Raw genomic sequence first — 22,647 nt, forward strand, 5'->3', positions numbered from 1 at the left:
TCGTATATGTTAGGTCATATATTTCTAAGAATAAAAATCATGCAGAATAGGTTCTTTGATCACATGGAATTAAATCAGAAATCAATCACAAAAAGATACCTAGAAAATTCCCAAATATTTGGGAAATTAAATAATAATACACTACTAAATAATCCAAGCATCAAAGAAGAATTTACAAGGTAAGCCTGGATAATACTTCGAGCAAATTATAAAGAAAAGAAATATATCAAAATTTGTGAGATATAGCTAAATACTCAGAAAATATGTATTGCTTTAAATGCTTTTATTATAAAACAAAGGTGTAAAATGCTTTATTAGAAAAGAAAGGTATAAAATCAACAATTTCCACTTCCATCTGAAAAAGATAAAATGAGATTCAATTTAAGTACAGAAAGTTCGTAATAAAAACGAAAGTTCTTAATAAAAAAAGAGCAGAAATTAATGAAATTTTAAAAAGACACACCCACAGAGGAAAGTACCAAAACCTAAAGCTGGTTCTTGGAAAATTAATAAAACCATAAACTCTTTAAAACATGGAGCAAGAAAAACGGGAGGAAACATAAATTGCCAATATTAGAAATGAAAGAAGATATGTATATCATACAGGTCTTACAGACATTAAAATGATAATGAGAGGACGTTACAAACAATTTTATGCCAATAAATTTCACAACTTAGATAAATTAACAAATTAACAAATTCAGTCACAAATTACCGAAAGTGACCCAAGAAGAAATACAGAACTTTAATAGCCTTACATCATTTAAAGAAACTGAATTTATAATTCATGCCCCCAACATACACACAAAATCCTGACCCAGATGGCTTCATTGGTAGATTCTATTTTAATGTTTAAGTAAGAAATAATACCAATTCTACACAAATCCAAAAGATAAAAAAATAAAAAGAGGAGGAGTAAATACTCTTCAAGTCATTTTATGAGGTCTCTACAGCCCTAATACAAAATCAGGGGAGGCCATTGCAAGATAGAAAATGACAAAATGAAACCCATTATGCTAAGTGAAATGAGTCAGAGAAAGACAAATATCATATGATCTCACTTACATGTGGAATCTGAAGAAAACAAAACACAACAAACCAACAGATGCAGAGAAGAAACTGGCTGTTGCCAGAGGCGGCTGGGGTGGAGGGAGCTTGAGATGGGTGAAAGGGGCCGAAAAGCACAAACTTCCAGTCATCAAATAATTCACGAGATGTAATGTATAGCATGGTGACTACAGTTAGTAATACTGTAGTATTGTGTATTTGAAAGTTGCTAAGAATAGATCTTAAAAGTTCTCATCCCATGAAAAAAAACTCTATGTGTCATAAAAAAAAATAGATGTTAACTAGACTTACTATACTGATCATTTCATAATACAGTTGACCCTGGCACAATGTGGGGGTGGGGCTCCGACCCCTGCACAGTCAAAAATCTGTGAATAACTTCGTTGCCGACCCTCTGTATCTGCGGTTCCACATTCGTGGATTCAATCAACTTCGAATCATGTAGTACTACTGTAGCATTATTTGAAAAAAATCTGCATATAAGCGAACCTGTACAGTTCAAACCCCAGTTGTTCAAGGGGCCAACTGTATATACAAATATCAAATCATTATGCTGAATACCTGAAAGTGATATAATATTATATGTGAATTATATCTCAAAAAAATATTCACACCAGCTTTATTCATAATTGCCCTGAACTAGAAACAGCCCAGATATTAATCAACAAGAGACTGGATAAACAAACTGTGGTATATTCACATAATAGAATATTACAAAGCAAGTAAAAGGAGTAAACAAGTGATACAACAACATGGGTGACTCCCCAAAACATTATGCTGAATGAAAAAACCTAGGCACAAAAATGTATGTACCTTTCCCCTCATTTATATGAAATTGTAGAATAGGTAAAATTCTGGGGATCAAAATCAGATTAGTAGTTCCTCTGTTTCCAGGTGTGGGGTGTTGATTGGAAAGGGGCATGAAGGAACTTTCTGAGGTGATGAAAATGTTCTGTTTCTTGATTGGGAATGTAGTTACATGAGTGTATGCATTTGTCAAAATTACAGAACTATATACTTAAGATCTGAGCATTTCACTGTATTACAACTTATACTTCAATTAAAAAAAAAACTTCATATACGTTTCAGCTGAGAAATCCCTCCTTTGGGAATCTAACCTATAAAATAAATGCATCAGTAAGTACATAAAGATACATGGACAAGGCTTCAGTTGAGGAAACCAAGGTTCCCACGGTATTTAAAGCAGATTTTGTAGGAACTATTTCATTTTTTGGTCAACATCAAAACACGTTTTGGGGAGAAAGTGGAAAGATTAACAAAAAAGGGAATGTAGAATGAAAAGTGCCTTCTCAACCCAGATAAAAGACTAAGTTTTTAAAAGTGAAAAAGTCACATAAAAAGTACAGGCTGGATAATTTCCCCCCCAAATACTTGAATAAACTTGAGGTTGTCCAGTAAATATACCAAAGATATTATGGTTAAGCAGCAAGAATTGTTAGAAGTCCTTTTCTAAAACCACAGGTACAAAGGCCACTTAAAATCTTTTTGCATGAGTAATGCTAGAAATGCAGAATTCCACAATACTACTGGAAAACTTACTGTGGGAAAAAAAAGAATATCTAGCAACAGGTGAATGATTGAATAAACTTTGGTACATTCACAGTATGGCATATTAGGCATCATTAAAAAGAATAATTATATATATGCAATTTGACTTGAAAGGATTTCCATCACGCAGTGTTATTTGAGAAGAGGAAGATGCAGAAGAGTGTACAGAATATGATCCCATCTAGTAAATAACGATGACAGTTCTCCTAGCGCCCAACCCTGTACAGTTTGCCCTCTGTATCGGTGGACTCCACACCCACAAATTCGACCAACTGTGAATGGAAAATACGCCGGGAAAAAATTACAGAAAGTTCCCAAAAGCAAAACTTGAATTTACCATGCACTGGCATTATTTACATAGTATTTATATTTTCTTAGGTATTATAAGCAATCTAGAGATTATTTAAAGTATATGGGAGGATGCGCATAGATTCTATGCAAATACTACACCATTTTATATAAGGGACTTGAGCAACCACAGATTTTGGTATCCTCGGGGATCCTAGAACCAATCTCCCATAGATACCAAGGGCGACTGTACGTATCTTTGGTACCTGTATATGTTTGTGTATGTATATATGATATGAAATATAGATAAAGGTATGAAAGAAAAAGTACCAAATTGTTAATACTGATATCTTCAAAGAGGATTGGAGGGCTGGGAGTAGTTTAAAAACAGAAAAGATCTGTTTTAAAAGAATTCCCACAATAAATACCAAAGAAATGCTGTGATCACACACTCACACACACACACACACACACACACACGTAAAAAGATGGTAACCAAAAAAGTTTTTAATGTGTTGAAACATCGATTTTTACTTTCTTCCTTATCCTTTTTCCATCCACATATTTTGCTACTGACACATTACTTACATAATCAGAAAAAAAGGGCATTTTCATTTTCAGGGAAATAAAAACATTGCAAAAAACTTTGAAATTTAAAAAATATATGGTACTGCAAGTAAAGATATTGTTAATTATGCATAATATGTTTTAAAATTCAAAAATTTTAAATAAAAGATCACACAGTGTAAACAACACGTTTTGCTTACACCAAAGAACAAAACATCATACATAAACAGATCCCAAAGCATAGACATCACAGACTGAAAGACAAACACATGTACCTGGATGATTCAGAAGAGTATCAAGTTCTTCTTTGGCCACAACCATTCTTAATCTATCACTACTATCAATGACAAAAATAATGGCTTGTCCTTCTCTGTATAATATAAAGAATGAGAAATATTAAAGATAAACTTGAACATTTTTCTATGTTTACTATCCATTTGCAATTCCTAACCTGTGTATTATGTCTTCATGTCCTATGTCCATTTATACATTACAGGCTTTGGTGCTATTTCTTATTAGTTTATATGAGTAATTAATATATTAACCATGTTAGTCATATTTCATGTAAAATAATTTCTTTTCATTTGGATCATAATATGGTAAATTTAATGACATTTCATAATTTTAAAAAATGACAGGTAAAACCATAATCCTATTACACAGATACAACCATTAATATTTTCATGTAAATCATTTTCAACATTTCCTTTGTGTATATTCATATATGAATATCTACATCTGTATTTAAATGGAATCCTGCTGTTTTATACTGCCTTTCTGAAATACATGTACATTTCCCTGATCTTTTTTTGCAGTATAGTTTGAACTACTTTTATATGAAAGATTAAAGCTCTACACCAGTGTTTCTCAAATATTTTTTTACCATAACCATAGTGAGAAATATATTTTACATTAAGATGCAGTTACACACGTAAGTATATGTAAATATATTTGAAATAGTCTCCTGAGACAACACTTACAAAGAGCTTTTATTTTATTCTATTTGACTTTTAAGCTGATAACCAGCCACTGAAATGGTATAAGGATTCACTTATAGATCACAGCGGCACTTCAAAAATCACTGATTTCCTTCGCATCTTTCTTTTAATGATTATAAAGTATAATGGACGTGTCATTAAATATTGTACCAAACTTCTATTTTTGGACTTCATAGGTTACTTCCAATTTTCATTACTATGAAAAACTTTGGGATAAACATCCATCTAAATACATTTAAAAAACTTCTTGATACCTTAAGGTCTGTTCTTAGGAATAAAATTTCCAGGAATACATACAAAATTTAAAGTTTTAGATAAACATTGATAAATTATCCTCTGGAAATGTTATATCAATTTATACTACTACCAGCACTTTTCCCACTCCCTTGCCAGCATGGCTCTTATCATTCTTTTCAATTTTTTACCATCCTAACAGCATATTATTTTACTTTGTATTTTGTTAATTGCTCGTTAAGTTCAATATATTTCCATATATTTATTGGACATTTATATATTTTTTGTGACTCAGTGTAATCATAAATTAAGATTTTAAAGTTCAATGCCATTAGTAACCACATGCATATAAAAATAAAACAACTTTTTAATACCATTTTTTCCTATCATTTAAAAAATGAATGCAGATTATCACAGTCACATATTACTAGTGGATATAGAAACTGATATAATTGGAAATATCTATCAAGAGCTTTAAAAATGTTCACTTTGAGCCAGTAATTTCATTTCTGGAATTTATACTAAGGAAACATGAAGTATGACAAGGATTTATACAGTAATATGTTAACTGAAGAATTGCTTATAATCTTCAAAAACTGAGAACAGTCTTTATGTCCAAAAATAGAGAAATGATTAAGCAAATTTGGGCACAGGAATATGAAAAAATATTAGGCCGGCATGAGAGTTACATCCTTTCTATGTTTTTCCTGATTCACCCTTATCATAGAATGTTAACTGAAAAACTATATAGTACATGGTACATACTTTAGGCTCCTTTCTCAATTATGTAAAGTGTTTATTATATATTTCAAAATAGAAGAAACATACCCAAAAGATTAACAATGGTAAATTTATTAGTAGTGAGATTTACAGGAAACAATGTTTAAATATTCTTTTCTATATTTTCCAAACATTAACTCCTTTCCAAATAGGCACTCCTTATATTTTACGCTTTATTATTTTTTATATTCTAAGAGTAATATGCAAAAATTATATAATAATTAACATTACAGAGTCATACAAATGACAAACTAAACTTCCTTTATAATCTTATTCCCAAAACAAATGCTATTAATGGTGCGGTACATATTCCACTAAGAATTTTCTTCTCTCTCCATATATATTAAGCACATACTTTTATTAAGAATAATTTTTTTCTTCATATAATTGAGATATTAAAAAATGTCATTGTAAATAATTCTCAACACACATTCTTCTCTGTGTATCTTTGCCCAGTAGTCCTAGGCATACTGTACTTTTCTGAAAGCAAAAATTATGGCTGTAGGGCATGAACATTTTTCATTTTAACAGATATTGATAAATTACCCTAAGAAAGATGTTACATTCTCACTACAAGAGTGGATTATTTTGCCAACAGTAGACTTAATTAATCTTTTTAACCTCTTTCAGTCTAACAGATTAAAATGCACTTGTTCTTTCACAATCAGAAAAGTACAGAGATAGAGGAAATAAATTTACTATTACTGTAGACTTCTCAACAGTAACTATATTCAGCATTCCACCTACAATGTACCTATAATATTCCTGAATTCATTAACTTCTTCCAAAAAGATTTTGAAGAAAAAGAAGTTAAAGTCAGAAAAAAAGCTTCCTTTTTTGAAGTACTATTTTTTATGCAGTATTATGTTTTCTGTAATTAAAATAAATGTTACATTTTTTTAAAGTAACTAAAGTAAATACATTTTTTTTTAGAAAAAAGAATTGTTTACCTACTAATTGGAAGAAGAATAAAAAAATCCTATACTGAAAACTGAGGTTTCCTTAAAAACAAAAACAAAAACACCTCACATTTCCCCCAGAGAATTTAATGCAGGATACCACAAACATTCCACCCTTCCTTTTCCAAACTGGCCCTCAAATCTGAAGCATTCTTCTCTTTCTACCTCAGAGGTCCTCTGGCTCTATATGATTTAAATAGGCCTTCAATATGAAAAGAATATCTGGAATAAATCTCCTTTGGTTCCTACCCAAGGAATACAACATTTGTCCCCACATTAGCATGAAAGAATTAGCCAATGAATATTAAAATCTGATCTGGCAGTCATCACACACCATTTCAAGACAAGAGTTCATAAGGACAAAAGTGCATTTAGTGAAGAGATACTGTTTATAAATTTCAGACTCCAAAAGTGAGTTAAACTCATCTTAAATGAAGAACTCCTAGCAATATTACAAGTTTAATGAATTTATTTTAACATCACATGCAAATCTTGAGAAGGTATAACACACTTGGATCCTAGCAACTTGATAGCTGTTAATCTGAAGAAATTGGTGAGCACTTGATTTGCACATGCTAAAAATATCTTGTTTAAAATTGCTTGTAGAACACATGGATCAACTATTAGTGCTGTTATTTTAACTAAATTTATTCAGTAAGTATTTACTGATCTATCTGGCCAGAATCATACTTGGTCTTGAAGAAATACTGAATAAAAAAAAAATCCCTGCCCTTGAGGAGTTCATAATCCCACTAGGGAGGCAGCTATGGTACATGAGTTTAAGATGTAATAAGTACGATTCAAGAGATATGAATGGACGAAGTACCGTGTCAACACGGGGGACAGAATAACTGGGCAAAACAGTGGAATCCTTCATAGAGGAGATGACTTTTGAGCTAGTCCTTAAAGAACAAATATATTAACCTTAAGTTGCAGAGAAGTAGGGTAGAATAGGACATTAAAAACAGACAGAACAACATATGCAAGGTCAGGAAGAATCTGAAGCATTTGAGAAATAATGTGAAGTATGATTATACTTTTTTTAAAAATTAGGAAGTATACTTAAATTATATAAAGAATAAACATTGCAACCTAGCCCATGTAATCATTTGGATTTCTAATCATTACTGGTTATTAAAATATAACCATCTAGTTAACCAACATTCACAAACATACTTACTTATAATAGTGTTCCCAGAGATTTCTGTATCTTCCTTGACCTGACATGTCAAACACTGTAAAAGACAAACTATAAAACAAAACAAACAAAATGAAAAAACATGACTACATCATAAGGTAGTAAAAGTGTAACTTTTACTTAAAATTTTAAATTGTTTTCAATCAAAGAAACCACCCTTGAATATACAATATTCAACTTGGGCCAGCTTTCAAGTACAAGTGCCATAGAATGAATTTTTTTGAATATAAATATGATTTTACAATGAGTAACATATAAAAAAGATATTTTCTTTGCTAGTGAGGTTGTCAGAGTTTATCTAAACTCTAAATTCTTTAGAATAATCCAGAGGTAGTGGTACAAATATTTTAACATCTATGGGCTTCTGAGATAGCAAATTACTTTTTCTAAGAGTAAGAGGAATAACTATGTAGATCTAATATCATTTTTCACCCACAACTTCTTAATCACAAGTTTAATAAAATGAATTACCTGGACGATTTGAATTTCTCTATGCTGAATCCTATCGTTGGAACTATATCTTGAGATTGAGCCTTCAAGAGAGAAGACAAAGTTTAGAAATTTGCAATTACCAAAGATGAATTTTTCCTCAGGTTAAAAAAAAAGCACCCAGATTTTCCAGTTCTAAAATCTGCCACTAAGGAGATGACAGGACTAAACAAAATTATAAATTTTGCAATGAGATCACTGTGTGTGAATTCTTTATAAAGTTTAAGGTTTACTAGTTATAAATCTGCATGTGTGTCTTCACATTCACATTTTGTGGCTTGCTGCAAGTTACCACGGACTTAAAGTGGTTTCATAAGTCTCCTTCAGCTCACATATAGGACTTTCTAATCTTTCATACTTATTGAGTTTATATATGCTACAGAGGACTGTCCTCATGTGTAGATGGTGAATATACATGGTCCCTGCTCTCATGGAATTTATAATCTGGAGGAGGTAAACAGCAATAAACAACTGAGTTACAAGTGAATACAACTTTGAGCAGTGCTCAGTGCAATGAAAGGTGATTGAGGGTGGGAGGCAATGGGGCAGAGGAGGGTTAGTATAGAAGAGCCTCTCTGATGAGGGGACATCTCACCCAGGAGTGAATGTTAAGAAGGGGAAAAGCTATGACAAGACCTTGGCAAAGAACATTCCAGTCAAAGGAATTAGCCAGGGCATGACCTCAAGGCGGGGAGGAACTCACCACTCAGAAAAAGTAGAAGGCCTGTATGTCTAAAGTATATTTAGTAAGGGAAAGAGCTGTATGTAACCAAGTAAGATAGGTAGGGCCTTGAAGGCCATGGTGGGAACTGTGTGGAAAAGAGATTGCAAGGGGGCAGGAGTATAGTGGGAGACCTGCTGACACATCCCACGGCAAGTAAAAGGCCTTAAATGGACAAGTTAGCTCATCAAATGCATCATAATACTTCTATCATCAAAACTTTCTCCTTTTGAATAAAAATCCATTCACTTTCTGACCCAGATGCCTAGGATTTATTCTCAACTCCTCCCCTTTTTACATTCCCTATACAACTGTTCTCTAAGCTTTATGGGTTCTATCTCAATAACTTAGCTCAGGCTCTTATCGTTTCTTGCTTCAAATCACTACAACAGCCTCCTGATTACTCCTAATTGCTAATATACTACCTAAACAAGTTACTTAACTTCTCTAAGCTAGGGGTCCCCAATCCCGGGCCTTGGACCGGTAGCGGTCCGTGGCCTGTTAGGATCCGGGACGCACAGCAGGAGGTGAGTGGTGGGTGAGCGAGCGAAGCTTCATATGCCGCTCCCCATCACTCCCCATCGCTCGCATTACCGCCTGAACCATCCCCCCAACCCCCCTGCACCCCCCATGTGGAAAAACTGTCTTCCATGAAACTGGTCCCTAGTGCCAAAAAGGTTGGGGACTGCTGCTCTAAGCCTTAATTTTCCCAAATGTAAAATACATTATTACTATCCTTAACTCATAATGTTATCATGAGAATTAAATAAGTTAATGGATGCAAAATACTCAACATAGTGTCTGGTCCACAGTAAACGCTCAACAAATGTTTGCTATTATTAGAATTACACTCTCACTGATTTCAGTTTCATTCCCCAATTTTCTCCATACTGCCCAAAGTGTAACTTAAAAAAATTTCCTTTCAGTTCATCTTGTTGCTTTTATGTAAAAACAGGAGAAGTAGAGGGGAAACTGTTGCTCCACATCATTATGTTCACTTCGGTAGTCTACTCCTGAAAATTTAAAATTCAAATCGAAAGGCAGAAGGTGAAAAGTCACTGTAGCTTGGTCACCTTAATAGTAATGTGTTAGTGAAAAGACCTCCCAGAGCTGCCCTGGTTTTGGCTTTCTGAGATTTGTTTATTCAGCTTTTCCTTTCATCCTGTGAGCTGCCTAGTATTCTTCCAAAAATATCTCTCTTTTTTGTTTATGTTAGACAGATTTTATTTCCTGCTACTCAGGATCCTGCCTCATACCTTAGGGGTCTTTCATTGCACAACAAACTTTGGAATAAAGAGTTTCCTAATTTTTGTTGTCCCAAAATGCAACACTGTTTTGATTTCATGGATTTTCATGTGCCAATCATGTGATAAAATCATCAGCTACTATTATTAGGAAAAACATAATAAAAAAGTTAAAAGTTTAAAGAAACCTCAGAAAATATACCTCAAATGAGTAGCTCTGTCTTCAGTGAACTGTAATTAGAAATTGGCCTAGCCTCTTCACAATCACCCAGTTTCTTCACAAACTCTTTGTTTCCAGAGAAGCTACCCTTTAACTTGCTGTTTTAATAGGGATAAAATTAATCAACTTTCTTTTCTTCCCCTCACTTCTAAAGTTCTATTGGAAGATAATTAGAAAGAAGAAACTCCACAAATTAATCAGGATAGGACAAGATATGTGGGCTGGTACTTCCAGATTTTCCTCTAAACAATTCCGAAATAGTCTCCACCGATTAACTTTCCTCTACTCTATCCAGGAACAAATACATTTGGTAATTCTCTAAATTGGACAGGGAATGCTTACAAAGCAAGCAAAGGGCACAGGAATTATTACCTAAGTGGACTAGGCTATCTGAGACAGCCCAGGGATAGACCAACATCAATAAGAGTAGAACAAGATTTCTAAGAGAGGCCCTATTTGGTTAGCTTTATTAAGACTGCTAAAAATGATATCCTTGGTGCTATCGATCATTATACTCCCTGCCCAAAAATAAAAATTAAAAAAATCACCCATCAGTCCATTTGTCCAAAAATACATTTAACTACTAAGCAATATTCTAGGTATCTGGGATTCAGTATTGAACAATACAAGATCTATACTCTTATGGAATTTAATTTTATAATGAGGAAAAATTTAATAAACAACAACTGTATATGCAAGGTAATTTCAGATTGTTTTAAATGTTAAGAATATAAAACTGGATGATGTGATAGAATGAGAGCATTTATGTTGGGGAGTGGGGCAAAAGTGGGAATTTTAGAAGAAAGGTGTTTACAGAGCACATCTCAAGAAAATGACAGCTAAGATCAGGTTCTTGGAAAGTTATCAAGTTAAAATGTACCTCCTCTCTCTCTATTCACCAGTTTAGAAAACCTAGATCAGCAACCTCAGTATATTAACAATAAGTGAACAGTAGGACAGCTTAATATTAAAAACTAGTTTGGGTTCAGGAAGTATCTTGTTATCTAGAAACTGATTTTATCCAAAAAAATAAGAGACTACTATAAAATGAGATTTGCAATTTCTTTTGCAAGACATTTCCTAATAGAGCATTGTAGATTTCTATTATTCACCTTAATTCATTAAAAATAATGAATTTCTCACAGTGGATGTAAGCTCACAAGAGACTTTTCTTGAGTTCAAAGGTAGGGAGGAAGCAAGTGTTATATCTGTGCCTGAATGACAGAGGTTTTGGGGCTTTTAAGAAGTCCCATTTCAAGTGTCCTCGTAGCTACTGTCACCAAGTTGTTTTTTAAATTTTTTTAAAGCAACTTACTCTGCTCTCAGGATGTAGAGGTCAATTGTTCTCAGGAGACAGGATAGTTGCCTAAAGATTAAGGCTCAGGAAGTGGTGTCAGAAATTAGGCTATCCCCTTAAAAATAGCCCTGGAGATAGTCTAGGCTAGTTCCATAATTCATCAGAGGTAGCAGAGAGGTAGGTATGTTGGAAAGCAAAACAAGATTAATTAAAAAGCCTTACTTATTGGCTGCAAGCCCAGGTTTTCCTGAGGACTCTCCCTGACTAATGTGGTGTGTTAGGCAGGATAGTAGATCTTTCACAAGACTAGTCTGAAATTGGGATATTAGAATATTTCAAGATGATAGACTGAGCTTATGCTGCCTCCTTCCCCTTCTGCCCCAAACAAATGACCAATTACGTTTAGAGAAGAAAGCTGTTCCCATCCATACCATATCAAAGATTATCCTTATGGTAATAACCATGTCTTGGGACAGAAAATCACTATACTGTTGGGGATGATGGAAAAAGATAATGTAATTTCTGTTTTGTTCTTTGAATGTTATTTCTGCCAATTTGAGTATAGTAGGCAGTGGGGGGGGGGTTGTCCCACTTTGGGGCTATTAACTGTGGCTCTGGTTTCAATCATTTTGTACTTATTTGAGACTACTTTTACAAAAAAATTACTTTTGAGGATATTCCTTCATGTGGAGAAAAATGGAAATATCTCCTATAGGATAGGACCTTACCTAAAGAATTTCCTTATAATCTTGCTCACAACAGCCTTACCTGCAGAAGTGCCACTAAGTTTAACTATTAGCCCAGGTTGATCTGCTGATAGCTGATCCATGGAACTAATTATGGACCCAAGCACAGCTGCATGTGGTTCTATTTTTACCATACATCCATCATTCTCTAAATTCAATTCAGATCCCATTCAATTGGGTAGGATGCTATATCTTCCTCTCAAGGACTGTTAAAGAAATTTCTCATAATCACCTAGGTCAGGAGACAGACTCCAATGTATACACACTTTCTGACCTGTTCTTTTCCTTACTGGGTAAGAATCTCTTTTTCTCTGCTTCTATATAGAGAGAAATCCATTAAAATAACACTTCTAGTTACTCTATCTCCCCTCTCCAAATTTATTCCTCTTCATAGGGAAAAAAAAAGAGACTTCTTTGACTTCTCAGTTTATGAAATGGAAACCGACATCCTTGGCTCTGCCTCTCTCTTTGTCTCTGTCTGTCTCTTTGAGAGCCACATGCTTCTCGAAACCATGCATTCTTATCTGTTCTTAACCATGCAGTAAACCTAGATGAGCAGGATCTTTCTCTGAGGAGGAAAGCTTGAATTTTGGGACACGAATCATAACTTAAGAGTGTTAGCAAGTCCTCTGGCCAGACCTAAACCTTGCCCTCCAAAATCACCTTTTTCAATAAAACTGCTAGTTTTCATCTCTGCCTGACTTCAGCATGTATATCTCAGCTGATTTCCAGCTTGGCTGGGGAGCCCCTTAAAACAACTAAATTGCTTTGCAAATCCATTTTCAACTTCTTATCACAGCTGCCTCAAACAAACTCCCACCTGAAAATACACCAGCAATTAGTTGTTTTCACATGGCAAACTCACTCATGTAGAAGAAAGGAATGATGACCAGAAGAAAAGAAATAATGGCATTTTTGTAATTCCAAAGCAATCTCGAACTAAACAGAAGTATAACTGAAGCCGTTGGGAGAAAGAAAAAAAAAAAGGCAGTAAGGCTTCTCATTCTGCTCAACCTGAAGCACTGTTTGGAGGCACTGAAGTCCACCTTCAATGACCATATTTAGGAGCAATGCTTCCTGCTCTCCAGCCATTCAGTCATTAAGAGTACCAGCTTCCTAATTTTTGTTCTGTCTGTATGCAGTCTATATTATTTTTTTACTCAGTATTTTTCATTGATTAATGGTTTTTACCTAGATAAAAGAACTTACAACTGTAAATGTTAGCTGTCTACCCAATATCCACTCTCCTCTTCTTTCATACTTACAGGACCCCTATTACTAATGGAAGCAGCAATATGTCCTGCTTAAAAAAAAAAACATCCAGCCTCATTTACTGGTAGGGGTAGCCAGTGAGGTAAACGAGTCATTAGTTGGGGCTTCTAGGTAAGCTCTTTAAAGAGGGCTTACTTAGCAAGAAGGCTTATTCTTTTGCCCTGTTCTTTTCTCATCCCTGTGATTTAGAATATAGTTAAGATAGTTAACTAAGGTGGCCATGGGGAGATCTTGAGGATCTTGAAGAAAACCAGGCACTAAGAACAGCAAAGCAGAAAGATGGAAGATGCCTGGACCATGTAGCTGCCACAGCAGCCTTGGAATACCTCTTCTGGACTTATTTAGATGACAGAAAAATAAGTGTCTTATTTAGTCCACTGTTATGTGGGTTTTCTTTATATGTAGCAGAACCTAACTGTAACTCATGCATTATGTGGTGGATGTGCTAGCTTTATATATATTTCAGTTATTAAAATAATATGTTCAAGTACTTACTACTTAAATGACTCAAAGTCATCTTGCTTGCTACTACTGCTATGCATACCACACTCCTGGGAAACTAATTATCCATAGAACCTATAAAAATGATTCACCTTTCTCTTTGTTTTGCTCTTCTTGTAAAGAGAGAGCCAAAAAGAAGGCAATGCTACCTGAAAGTAAACTCCACAAATTTGTGAAGATCTTCTGAGAAGAAAAGACATTTGGAAAATATTCCAGTTTAAATAAAGATTTACCTATTTACCTGCATAAAATACACTGCAAATTATGGCTGGCTGATACTTATTAATTTAAGGTACCACAAATTTGACAAGATTTCACAACATGATAATGAAGTTATAATGGCAAACAAAATAATCCTGCCTTATCTTTCTTTAGCAGAAAATACAGGGGGCGGAGTCAAGATGGCGGCAGGAGAGGACGCGGAGTTCGCGTTTCCCCACAACTAGGGTGCCTGCCGGACACTGGTGGGGGACCTCAATGCCCAAGGAGATGGGAGGAACCCCCAAGCGACTGGGTAGGATGAGGGGGGAGTGAGGGGGGAGGAGAAGTGGAGGCTGGACAGGACTGGCGCACCTCAGGGGTGGCTGGGAGAGGGGAGGGGTTCCCATGCCTGGAGGGAGCTTCGGGGGCTCAGAGGATCAGGGGGAGCACGCCTAGCGTCTCCCTTGCCCAGTCTGGCCCTGGGAAGCCTTCAGGGCTCCTCAGCAGGGTCCTCCACCCTCCAAGGCCCCGTTGGTCCTAGAGCCATAGGAGGGAGGCGAGGGGAAGAAGAGGAGAGGTGGGCGGGAGGAGCCCTCCCAGACCAGAGGATCAGGGAAGTGCGACAGGTCTTTGCCCTGGCCGCTCGGCCGCAGGAAGCTTGCTGGGCTCCAAGGCCCCCTCCGGGCCGCGTGGGTCCTAGCAGCATAGGAGGGAGGCAGGGGGAGAAGAGGAGAGGCGGGAGGGAGGGGCCCTCTGGGGCCGGAGGATCAGGGGAGGTGTGGCCGGCGTTTCCCCCCAACCCACTTGGGCCCCGGGAAACCTGCTGGGCTCCCAGGCCTGGTGCTCTGATCTCCAGGGCCCCCTCCAGCCTTGTGGGTCCTAGGAGCATGGGAGGGAGGGAGGAGGGGGGAAGAGGAGGAGAGGCAGACCATCTGGGGCCAGGGGATCAGGGAAGGCACTGTGGGCGTTTCCCCTGCCCACTTGGCCCCGGGAAGCCTGCTGGGCTTCCGGGTCTGGTCCTCTGCCTTCCAGGATCTCCTCTGGCCGTGTGGGTCCCAGGGGCATAGGAGGGAGGGAGAAGGGAGAAGAAGAGAGGCCAGTGGGGAGGGGCCTTCCAGGATCAGAGGATTGGGGGGAACATGCTTAGCATTTCCCCTGTCCACTTGGGCCCAGTGAGCCTGCTGGGGTCCTGGACCAGGTCCTCCACCCTCCAAGGCCAGAGGCACTGCCTGGGCCCCTCCTGCTGAGGCTCCTCCTGCTGCATTGAGCCTAAGACTCACCGCCCCACCCACCCAGCCCCACCAGGGCCTTTTCCTGCTCTGTTGGTCCTAAGCATAGGCCCCGCCCCCATCTAAAACCCGCCCCCCACAGCCAAGGATTTTTCTGGATTTTTTTTTCTTTTTCTCCTCTTTTTTACTATTGTGGGTCTGTTTTACCTTCCATTGTTGTTTCAACTATATTCTTATTCTTTCTAACATATCTGTTAGTTTTCTAATCTAATTTTATTTTTTACTCTTTGTTATTGTTCTGCTCCTTTTCTTTCTTTTGTTTTTTTTTTTTTTGCCGCCCCACACAACGTGTGGGATCTTGGTTCACAAGATGGGGGTCAGGCCAGAGATCCTGCAGTGGGAGCTCCGAGTCCGAACCACTGGACTAACGGAGAACCTCAGACCCCAGGGAATATTCATCGGAGTGAGGTCTCCCAGAGGTCCTCATCTTGGCATCAAGACCCAGCTCTACCCAACAGCCTACAAACTCCAGTGCTGGAAGCCTCAGGCCAAACAACCAGTAAAACAGGAACACAATCCCACCCATCAAAAAAAAAAAAGAGAAGACAAAAAAATATGTTGCAGATGAAAGAGCAAGGTAAAAACCTACAAGCCCAAATAAATGAAGAGGAAATAGGCAACCTACCTAAAAAGAATTCAGAGTAATGATAGTAAAGATGATCCAGAATCTCCGAAATAGAATGGAGGCACGGACTGAGAAAATACAAGAAATGTTTAACAAAGATCTAGAAGAACTAAAGAACAAATAAACAGAGATGAACAGCACAATAACTGAAATGAAAAATACACTAGAAGGAATCAATAACAGAATAACTGAGGCAGAAGAACAAATAAGTGAGCTGGAAGACAGAATGGTGGAAATAACTGCCAAGGAACAGAATAAGGAAAAAAGAAAGAAAAGAATTGAAGATAATCTTAGAGACCTATGGGACAACACTAAACGCACCAACATTCGAATTATAGGGGTCTCAGAAGAAGAAGAGAGAAAGAAAGGGTCTGAGAAAATATTTGAAGAGATTACAGTGGAAAACTACTGTAACATGGGAAAGGAAATAGTCACCCAAGTCCAGGAAGCACAGAGAGTGCCATAAAGGATAAACCCTAGGAGAAACACACCAAGACACATATTAATCAAACTAACAAAAATTAAATTCAAAGAAAAAATATTAAAAGCAGCAAGGGAAAAGCAAAAAATAACATACAAAGGAATGCCCATAAGGTTATCAGCTAATTTTTCAGCAAAAACTTTGCAGGCCAGAAGGGAGTGGCAGGATATCCTTAAAGGGATGAAAGAGAAAAACCTATAGCCAAGATTACTCTACCCAGCAAGGATCTCATTCAGATTCAATGGCAAAATCAAAAGCTTTTCAGACAAGCAAAAGCTAACAGAATTCACACCACCAAACCAGCTTTACAGCAAATGCTAAAGGAACTTTTCTAGGTGGGAAACACAAGAGAAGAAAAAGACCCACAAAAACAAACCCAAAACAATTAAGAAAATGGTAGTAGGAACATACATATCGATAATAACCTTGAATGTAAATGGATTAAATGCTTCAACTAAAAGACACAGACTGGTTGAATGTATACCAAACAAGACAATATATATGCTGTCTACAAGAGACCCATTTCAGACCTAGGGACACATACAGACTGAAAGTGAAGGGATGGAAAAAGATATTCCACGCAAATGGAAATCAAAAGAAAGCTGGAGTAGCTATACTCATATCAGATAAAATAGACTTTAAAATAGACTGTTACAAGAGATAAGGAAGGACACTACATAATGATCAAGGGATCAATCCAAGAAGAAGATATAACAATTATAGATATTTATGCACCCAACATAGGAGCACCTCAATACATAAGGCAAATGCTAACAACCATAAAAGGGGAAATAGTAACACAATAATAGTACGGGACTTGAACACCCCACTTACACCAATGGACAGATCATCCAAGCAGAAGATAAATAAGGAAACACAAGCTTTAAATGACACAATAGACCAGATAGATTTAATTGATATTTATAGGACATTCCATCTGAAAGTGGCAGAATACACTTTCTTCTCAAGTGCACATGGAACATTCTCCAGGATAGTTCACATCTTGGGTCACAAATCAAGCCTCAGTAAATTTAAGACAACTGAAATCGTATCAAGCATCTTTTCTGACCACAACACTATGAGACTGGAAATCAATTACAGAAAAAAAACTGTAAAAAAATACAAATACAGGGAGGCTAAACAGTGCACTACTAAATAATCAAGAGATCACTGAAGAAATCAAAGAAGAAATTTAAAAAATACATAGAAACAAATGACAACGAAAACACTGTGACCCAAAATCTGTGGGATGCAGCAAAAGCAGTTCTAAGATGGAAGTTTATAGCAATTCAATCTCACCTCAAGGAACAAGAAAACTCTCAAACAATCTAACCTTACACCTAAAGCAACTAGAGAAAGAAGTACAAAGAAAACCCAAAGTCAGTAGAAGGAAAGAAATAATAAAGATCAGAGCAGAAATAAATCAAATAGAAATGAAGAAAACAATAGCAAAGATCAATAAAACTAAAAGTTGGTTCTTCGAGAAGATAAACAAAATTGATAAACCTTTAGCCAGATTCATCAAGAAAAAAAGAGAGAGGACGCAAATCAGTAAAATTGGAAATGAAAAAGGAGAAATCACTTCTGACTCTGCAGAAATACAAAGGATTATAAGAGACTACCACAAACAACTATATGCCAGTAGAATGGACAACCACGAAGAAATGGACAAATTCTTGGAAAGGTATAATTTTCCAAGAGTGAGCCAGGAAGAATTAGAAAATATAAACAGACCTATCACAAGTAATGAAATTGAAACTGTAATTAAAAACCTTCCAACAAACAGAAGTCCAGGACCAGGTGGCTTCACAGGTAAATTCTATCAGACATTTAGAGAAGAGCTAACACCAATCCTTCTCAAAATCTTCCAAAAACTTGCAGAGGGAGGAACACTCCCAAAATTGTTCTGCAAAGCCACCATCACCCTGATACCAAAACCAGACAAAGATATCACAAAAAAATAAAATTACAGACCAGTATCACTAACGAACATAGATGCAAAAATCCTCAACAAAATACTAGCAAACAGAATCCAACAACACATTAAAAGGATCATACATAATGATCAAGTGGGATTTATCCCAGGAATGCAAGGATTCTTCAATATATGCAAATCAATCAATGTGATACACCATATTAATAAATTAAGGAATAAAGACCATATGATCATCTCAATAGATGAAGAAAAAGCTTTTGACAAAATTCAACACCCATTTATGATAAAAACCCTCCAGAAAATGGGCACAGAGGGAACCTACCTCAACGTAATAAAGGCCATATACGACAAACCCACAGCCAACATCATACTCAATGGTGAAAAATGGAAAGCATTTCCACTAAGACCAGGAACAAGACAAGGATGGCCACTCTTGCCACTCTTATTCAACACAGTTTTGGAAGTTCTAGCCACGGCAATCAGAGAAGAAAAAGAAATAAAAGGAACACAAACTGGAAAAGAAGAAGTAAAACTGTCACTGTTTGCAGATGACATGATAGTATGCATAGAAAATCCTAAAGATGCCACCAGAAAACTACTAGAACTAATCAATGAATTTGGTAAGGTTGCAGGATACAAAATTAATGCACAGAAATCTCTGGCATTCCTATACACTAACAACAAAAAATCAGAAAGAGAAATCAAGGAAACAATCCCATTTACCATTGCAACAATAAGAATAAAATACCTAGGAATAAACCTACTACCTAAGGAGGCAAAAAGACTTGTACTTAGAAAACTATAAAACATTGCTGAAAGAAATCAAAGATGACATAAACAGATGGAGAAATATACCATGTTCTTGGATTGGAAGAATCAATATTGCAAAAATGACTATACTACCCAAAGCAACCTATGGATTCAATGCAATCCCTATCAAACTACCAATGGCATTCTTCACAGAAATATAACAAAAAATTTTACAATTCGTATGGAAATGCAAAAGACCCTGAATAGCCAAAGCAATCTTGAGAAAGAAAAACGGAGCTGGAGGAATCAGGCTACCCAACTTCAAACCATACTACAAAGCTACAGTAATCAAGGTAGTATGGTACTGGCACAGAAACAGAAATATAGATCAGTGGCGCAGGATAGAAAGCCCAGAGATAAATCCACGCACCTATGATCACCTAAACTATGACAAAGGAGGCAAGAACATACAATGGAAAAAAGACAGCCTCTTCATTAAGTGGTGCTGGGAAAACTGGACAGCTACATGTAAAAGAATGAAATTAGAACATTCCCTAACACCATACACAAAAATAAACTCAAAATGGATTAAAGACCTAAATGTAAGACCAGACACTATAAAACTCTCAGAGGAAAACATAGGAAACACACTCTTTGACAGAAACCACAGCAAGATCTTTTTTTACCCACCTCCTAGAGTAATGAAAATAAAAACAAAAAAAAACAAATGGGACCTAATGAAACTTAAAAGCTTTTGCACAGCAAAGGAAACCATAAACAAGACGGAAAGACAACCCTCAGAATGGGAGAAAATATTTGCAAATGAAACAACAGACAAAGGATTAATCTCCAAAATATATAAACAGCTCATGCAGCTCAATATCAAAAAAACAAACAACCCAATCCAAAAATGGGCAGAAGACCTAAATGGACACTTCACAAAAGAAGACATACAGGTGGCCAAGAGGCATATGAAAATATGCTCAACATCACTAATTACTAGAGAAATGCAAATCAAAACTACAATGAGGTATCACCTCACACCAGTCAGAATGGCCATCATCAAAAAATCTACAAACAATAAATGCTGGAGAGGGTTTGGAGAAAAGGGAACCCTCTTGCACTGTTGGTGGGAATGTAAATTGATACAGCCACTATGGAGAACAGTATGGAGGTTCCTTAAAAAACTGAAAATAGAACTACCATATGACCCAGCAATCCCACTACTGGGCATATACCCAGAGAAAACCATAATTGAAAAGGACACATGCACCCCAATATTCATTGCAGCACTATTTAGAAGAGCCAGGACATGGAAACAATCTAAATGTCCAATGACAGATGAATGGATAAAGAAGATGTGGTACATATATAGAATGGAATATTACTCAGCCATAAAAAGGAACAAAATTGGGTCCTTTGTGACATGTGGATGGACCAAGAGTCTGTCATACAGAGTGAAGTAAGCCAGAAAGAGAAGAACAAATATTGTGTATTAATGCATGTATGTGGAATCTCGAAAAATGGTATAGATGGACCTATTTGTAGGGCAGGAATAGAGACGTAGATGTAGAGAACAGACATGTGGATACGAGGGGAAGGGGAGGGTGGGACAACTTGGGAGATTAGGTTTGACATAAATACACTACCACGTGTAAAATAGCTAGGGGGAAACTGCTGTATAGCACAGGGAGCTCAGCTCGGTGCTCTGTGATGACCTAGATGGGGGGAGAAGCAGGAGAGGGAGGTTCAAGAGGGAGGGGATATAGGTATGCATATAGCTGATTCACTTCACTGTACAGCAGAAACTAACACAACATTGTAAAGCAATTTTACTCCAATAAAAAAAAATGGATTATAAAAAATAAATAAATAAAAATAAAAACAATCCTTTATAAAAAAGAAAAAAATAAGAAAATACACAAAGTATCTAATAAATATACTTACGTTTGAAGGTTTAAGTTTATTAATGATTGTTGTTTTGCCACTATTATCCAGCCCAAGGCACAAAACATGAACCTCCTTCTTCCTCAGGCCAAGCAAGCCTGAAAGTCTGTCTAGCAATCCCATAATGTGAGTCAAGTATTTACAAACCAGCTGCAAGTCAGGAAAAAAAAAGAAAGATATATTACCCACAGGCACCTTAAGAATAGAAAATATGAGCATATGTATCCCAAATTTCAGAACTTAAAGACACAGTGATATTGTGAAAACCATGTCAATGTAGCTCTGCATTTAGTAAACAGAGTTTAAGCTGATTACCAGAAAGGAGACTTAACTGAAATGCAGATTGGCGGATAATAACCCCTGGCAATACAGAATAATGCCCTTGAAATAACTGTACATTTCTCATCGTAACATATAATACTTAAGAAGAAAATGTGGTTAAACTCAGAATCATGTGGAGTCTGCCATTTGTGATACTTGAGAATATCTGCAGCCTTTTCTGGAAATCTGGAACATTCAATGTATGGGCAATGGCATTCATGTGAAGCCTGATGCTGAAGCTTAGAAAGTAGAAGGCAGACCAGAATAACAGAGAAAAACTGAGATTTTGGCTACATCATTTGAGCCACTGGTCAAATCTTTTTCTAAAGCCAGCCCCATTGTAGTTTGCAATAATACAAAGTAATAAACATTAAATTCACCATTTTTGTTTCTTTGCTTGATTATATCCAGTTTAGGTTATGTCTTCTATCAACAGAAACAAAAAATCCTAACTGATATATTTATCTTAATTTTCCCTTAGTCCTTACGTATATCTTTGTAAGTCACCACAAATCCATTTGGGAAGAAGGTTATGTATAAAACACACACACCATTTGAACCTTAATAAATACCTGTTTCTTTGAAACTATAACTTACATGAACTATCCTGTTAAGTATCATTTTAAAAGAATTTTAACTAGTGTACTAGTAAAGAATATGAATGTAAATACCAATCTTACATTTTCATCTCATTTTCTCAAATACCATAACAGTTTCTTTGTTAACTTGTCCCTGAAGTGTTCATTTGTTTATCAATTCTTTCTTTGGAAAAAAAAATCCTTCCTATGCAAACTTTCAAAAAAACTCCATCAGTAATCCAAACATAAGCATTTTGAAGTCAAATAAAACTGCTGACGATGTGTTGCTGGCTATGTGATAACTTTATGGCTATTCATACCCTTCTAAGGTACTGTTAGATTTAGACTTCAGGTCTCCAAATGAAACT

General features: G+C 36.3%; 1 protein-coding gene across 4 annotated transcripts in view; it reads right to left on the minus strand.

Moving 5' to 3' along the window:
• ARL6 (ARL6 interacting reticulophagy regulator 1) overlaps window positions 1–22,647 on the minus strand; it is an 81,112-nt gene that overhangs the window by 55,840 nt on the left and 2,625 nt on the right. For all 4 annotated transcript variants that reach the window (XM_068545594.1, XM_068545591.1, XM_068545592.1 and 1 more), the window contains exons 2-5: window positions 21,381–21,530; window positions 8,133–8,194; window positions 7,644–7,712; window positions 3,768–3,862 (exon numbers count right to left, since the gene is read on the minus strand). In XM_068545594.1, coding sequence (XP_068401695.1) covers window positions 3,768–3,862; window positions 7,644–7,712; window positions 8,133–8,194; window positions 21,381–21,503 — 349 coding nt within the window. In that variant the 5' untranslated portion in view covers window positions 21,504–21,530. The remainder of the gene's footprint in view (window positions 1–3,767; window positions 3,863–7,643; window positions 7,713–8,132; window positions 8,195–21,380; window positions 21,531–22,647) is intronic.

Source organism: Eschrichtius robustus, chromosome 6 (assembly GCF_028021215.1).
Source record: "Eschrichtius robustus isolate mEscRob2 chromosome 6, mEscRob2.pri, whole genome shotgun sequence".
Lineage (NCBI taxonomy): Eukaryota > Metazoa > Chordata > Mammalia > Artiodactyla > Eschrichtiidae > Eschrichtius > Eschrichtius robustus.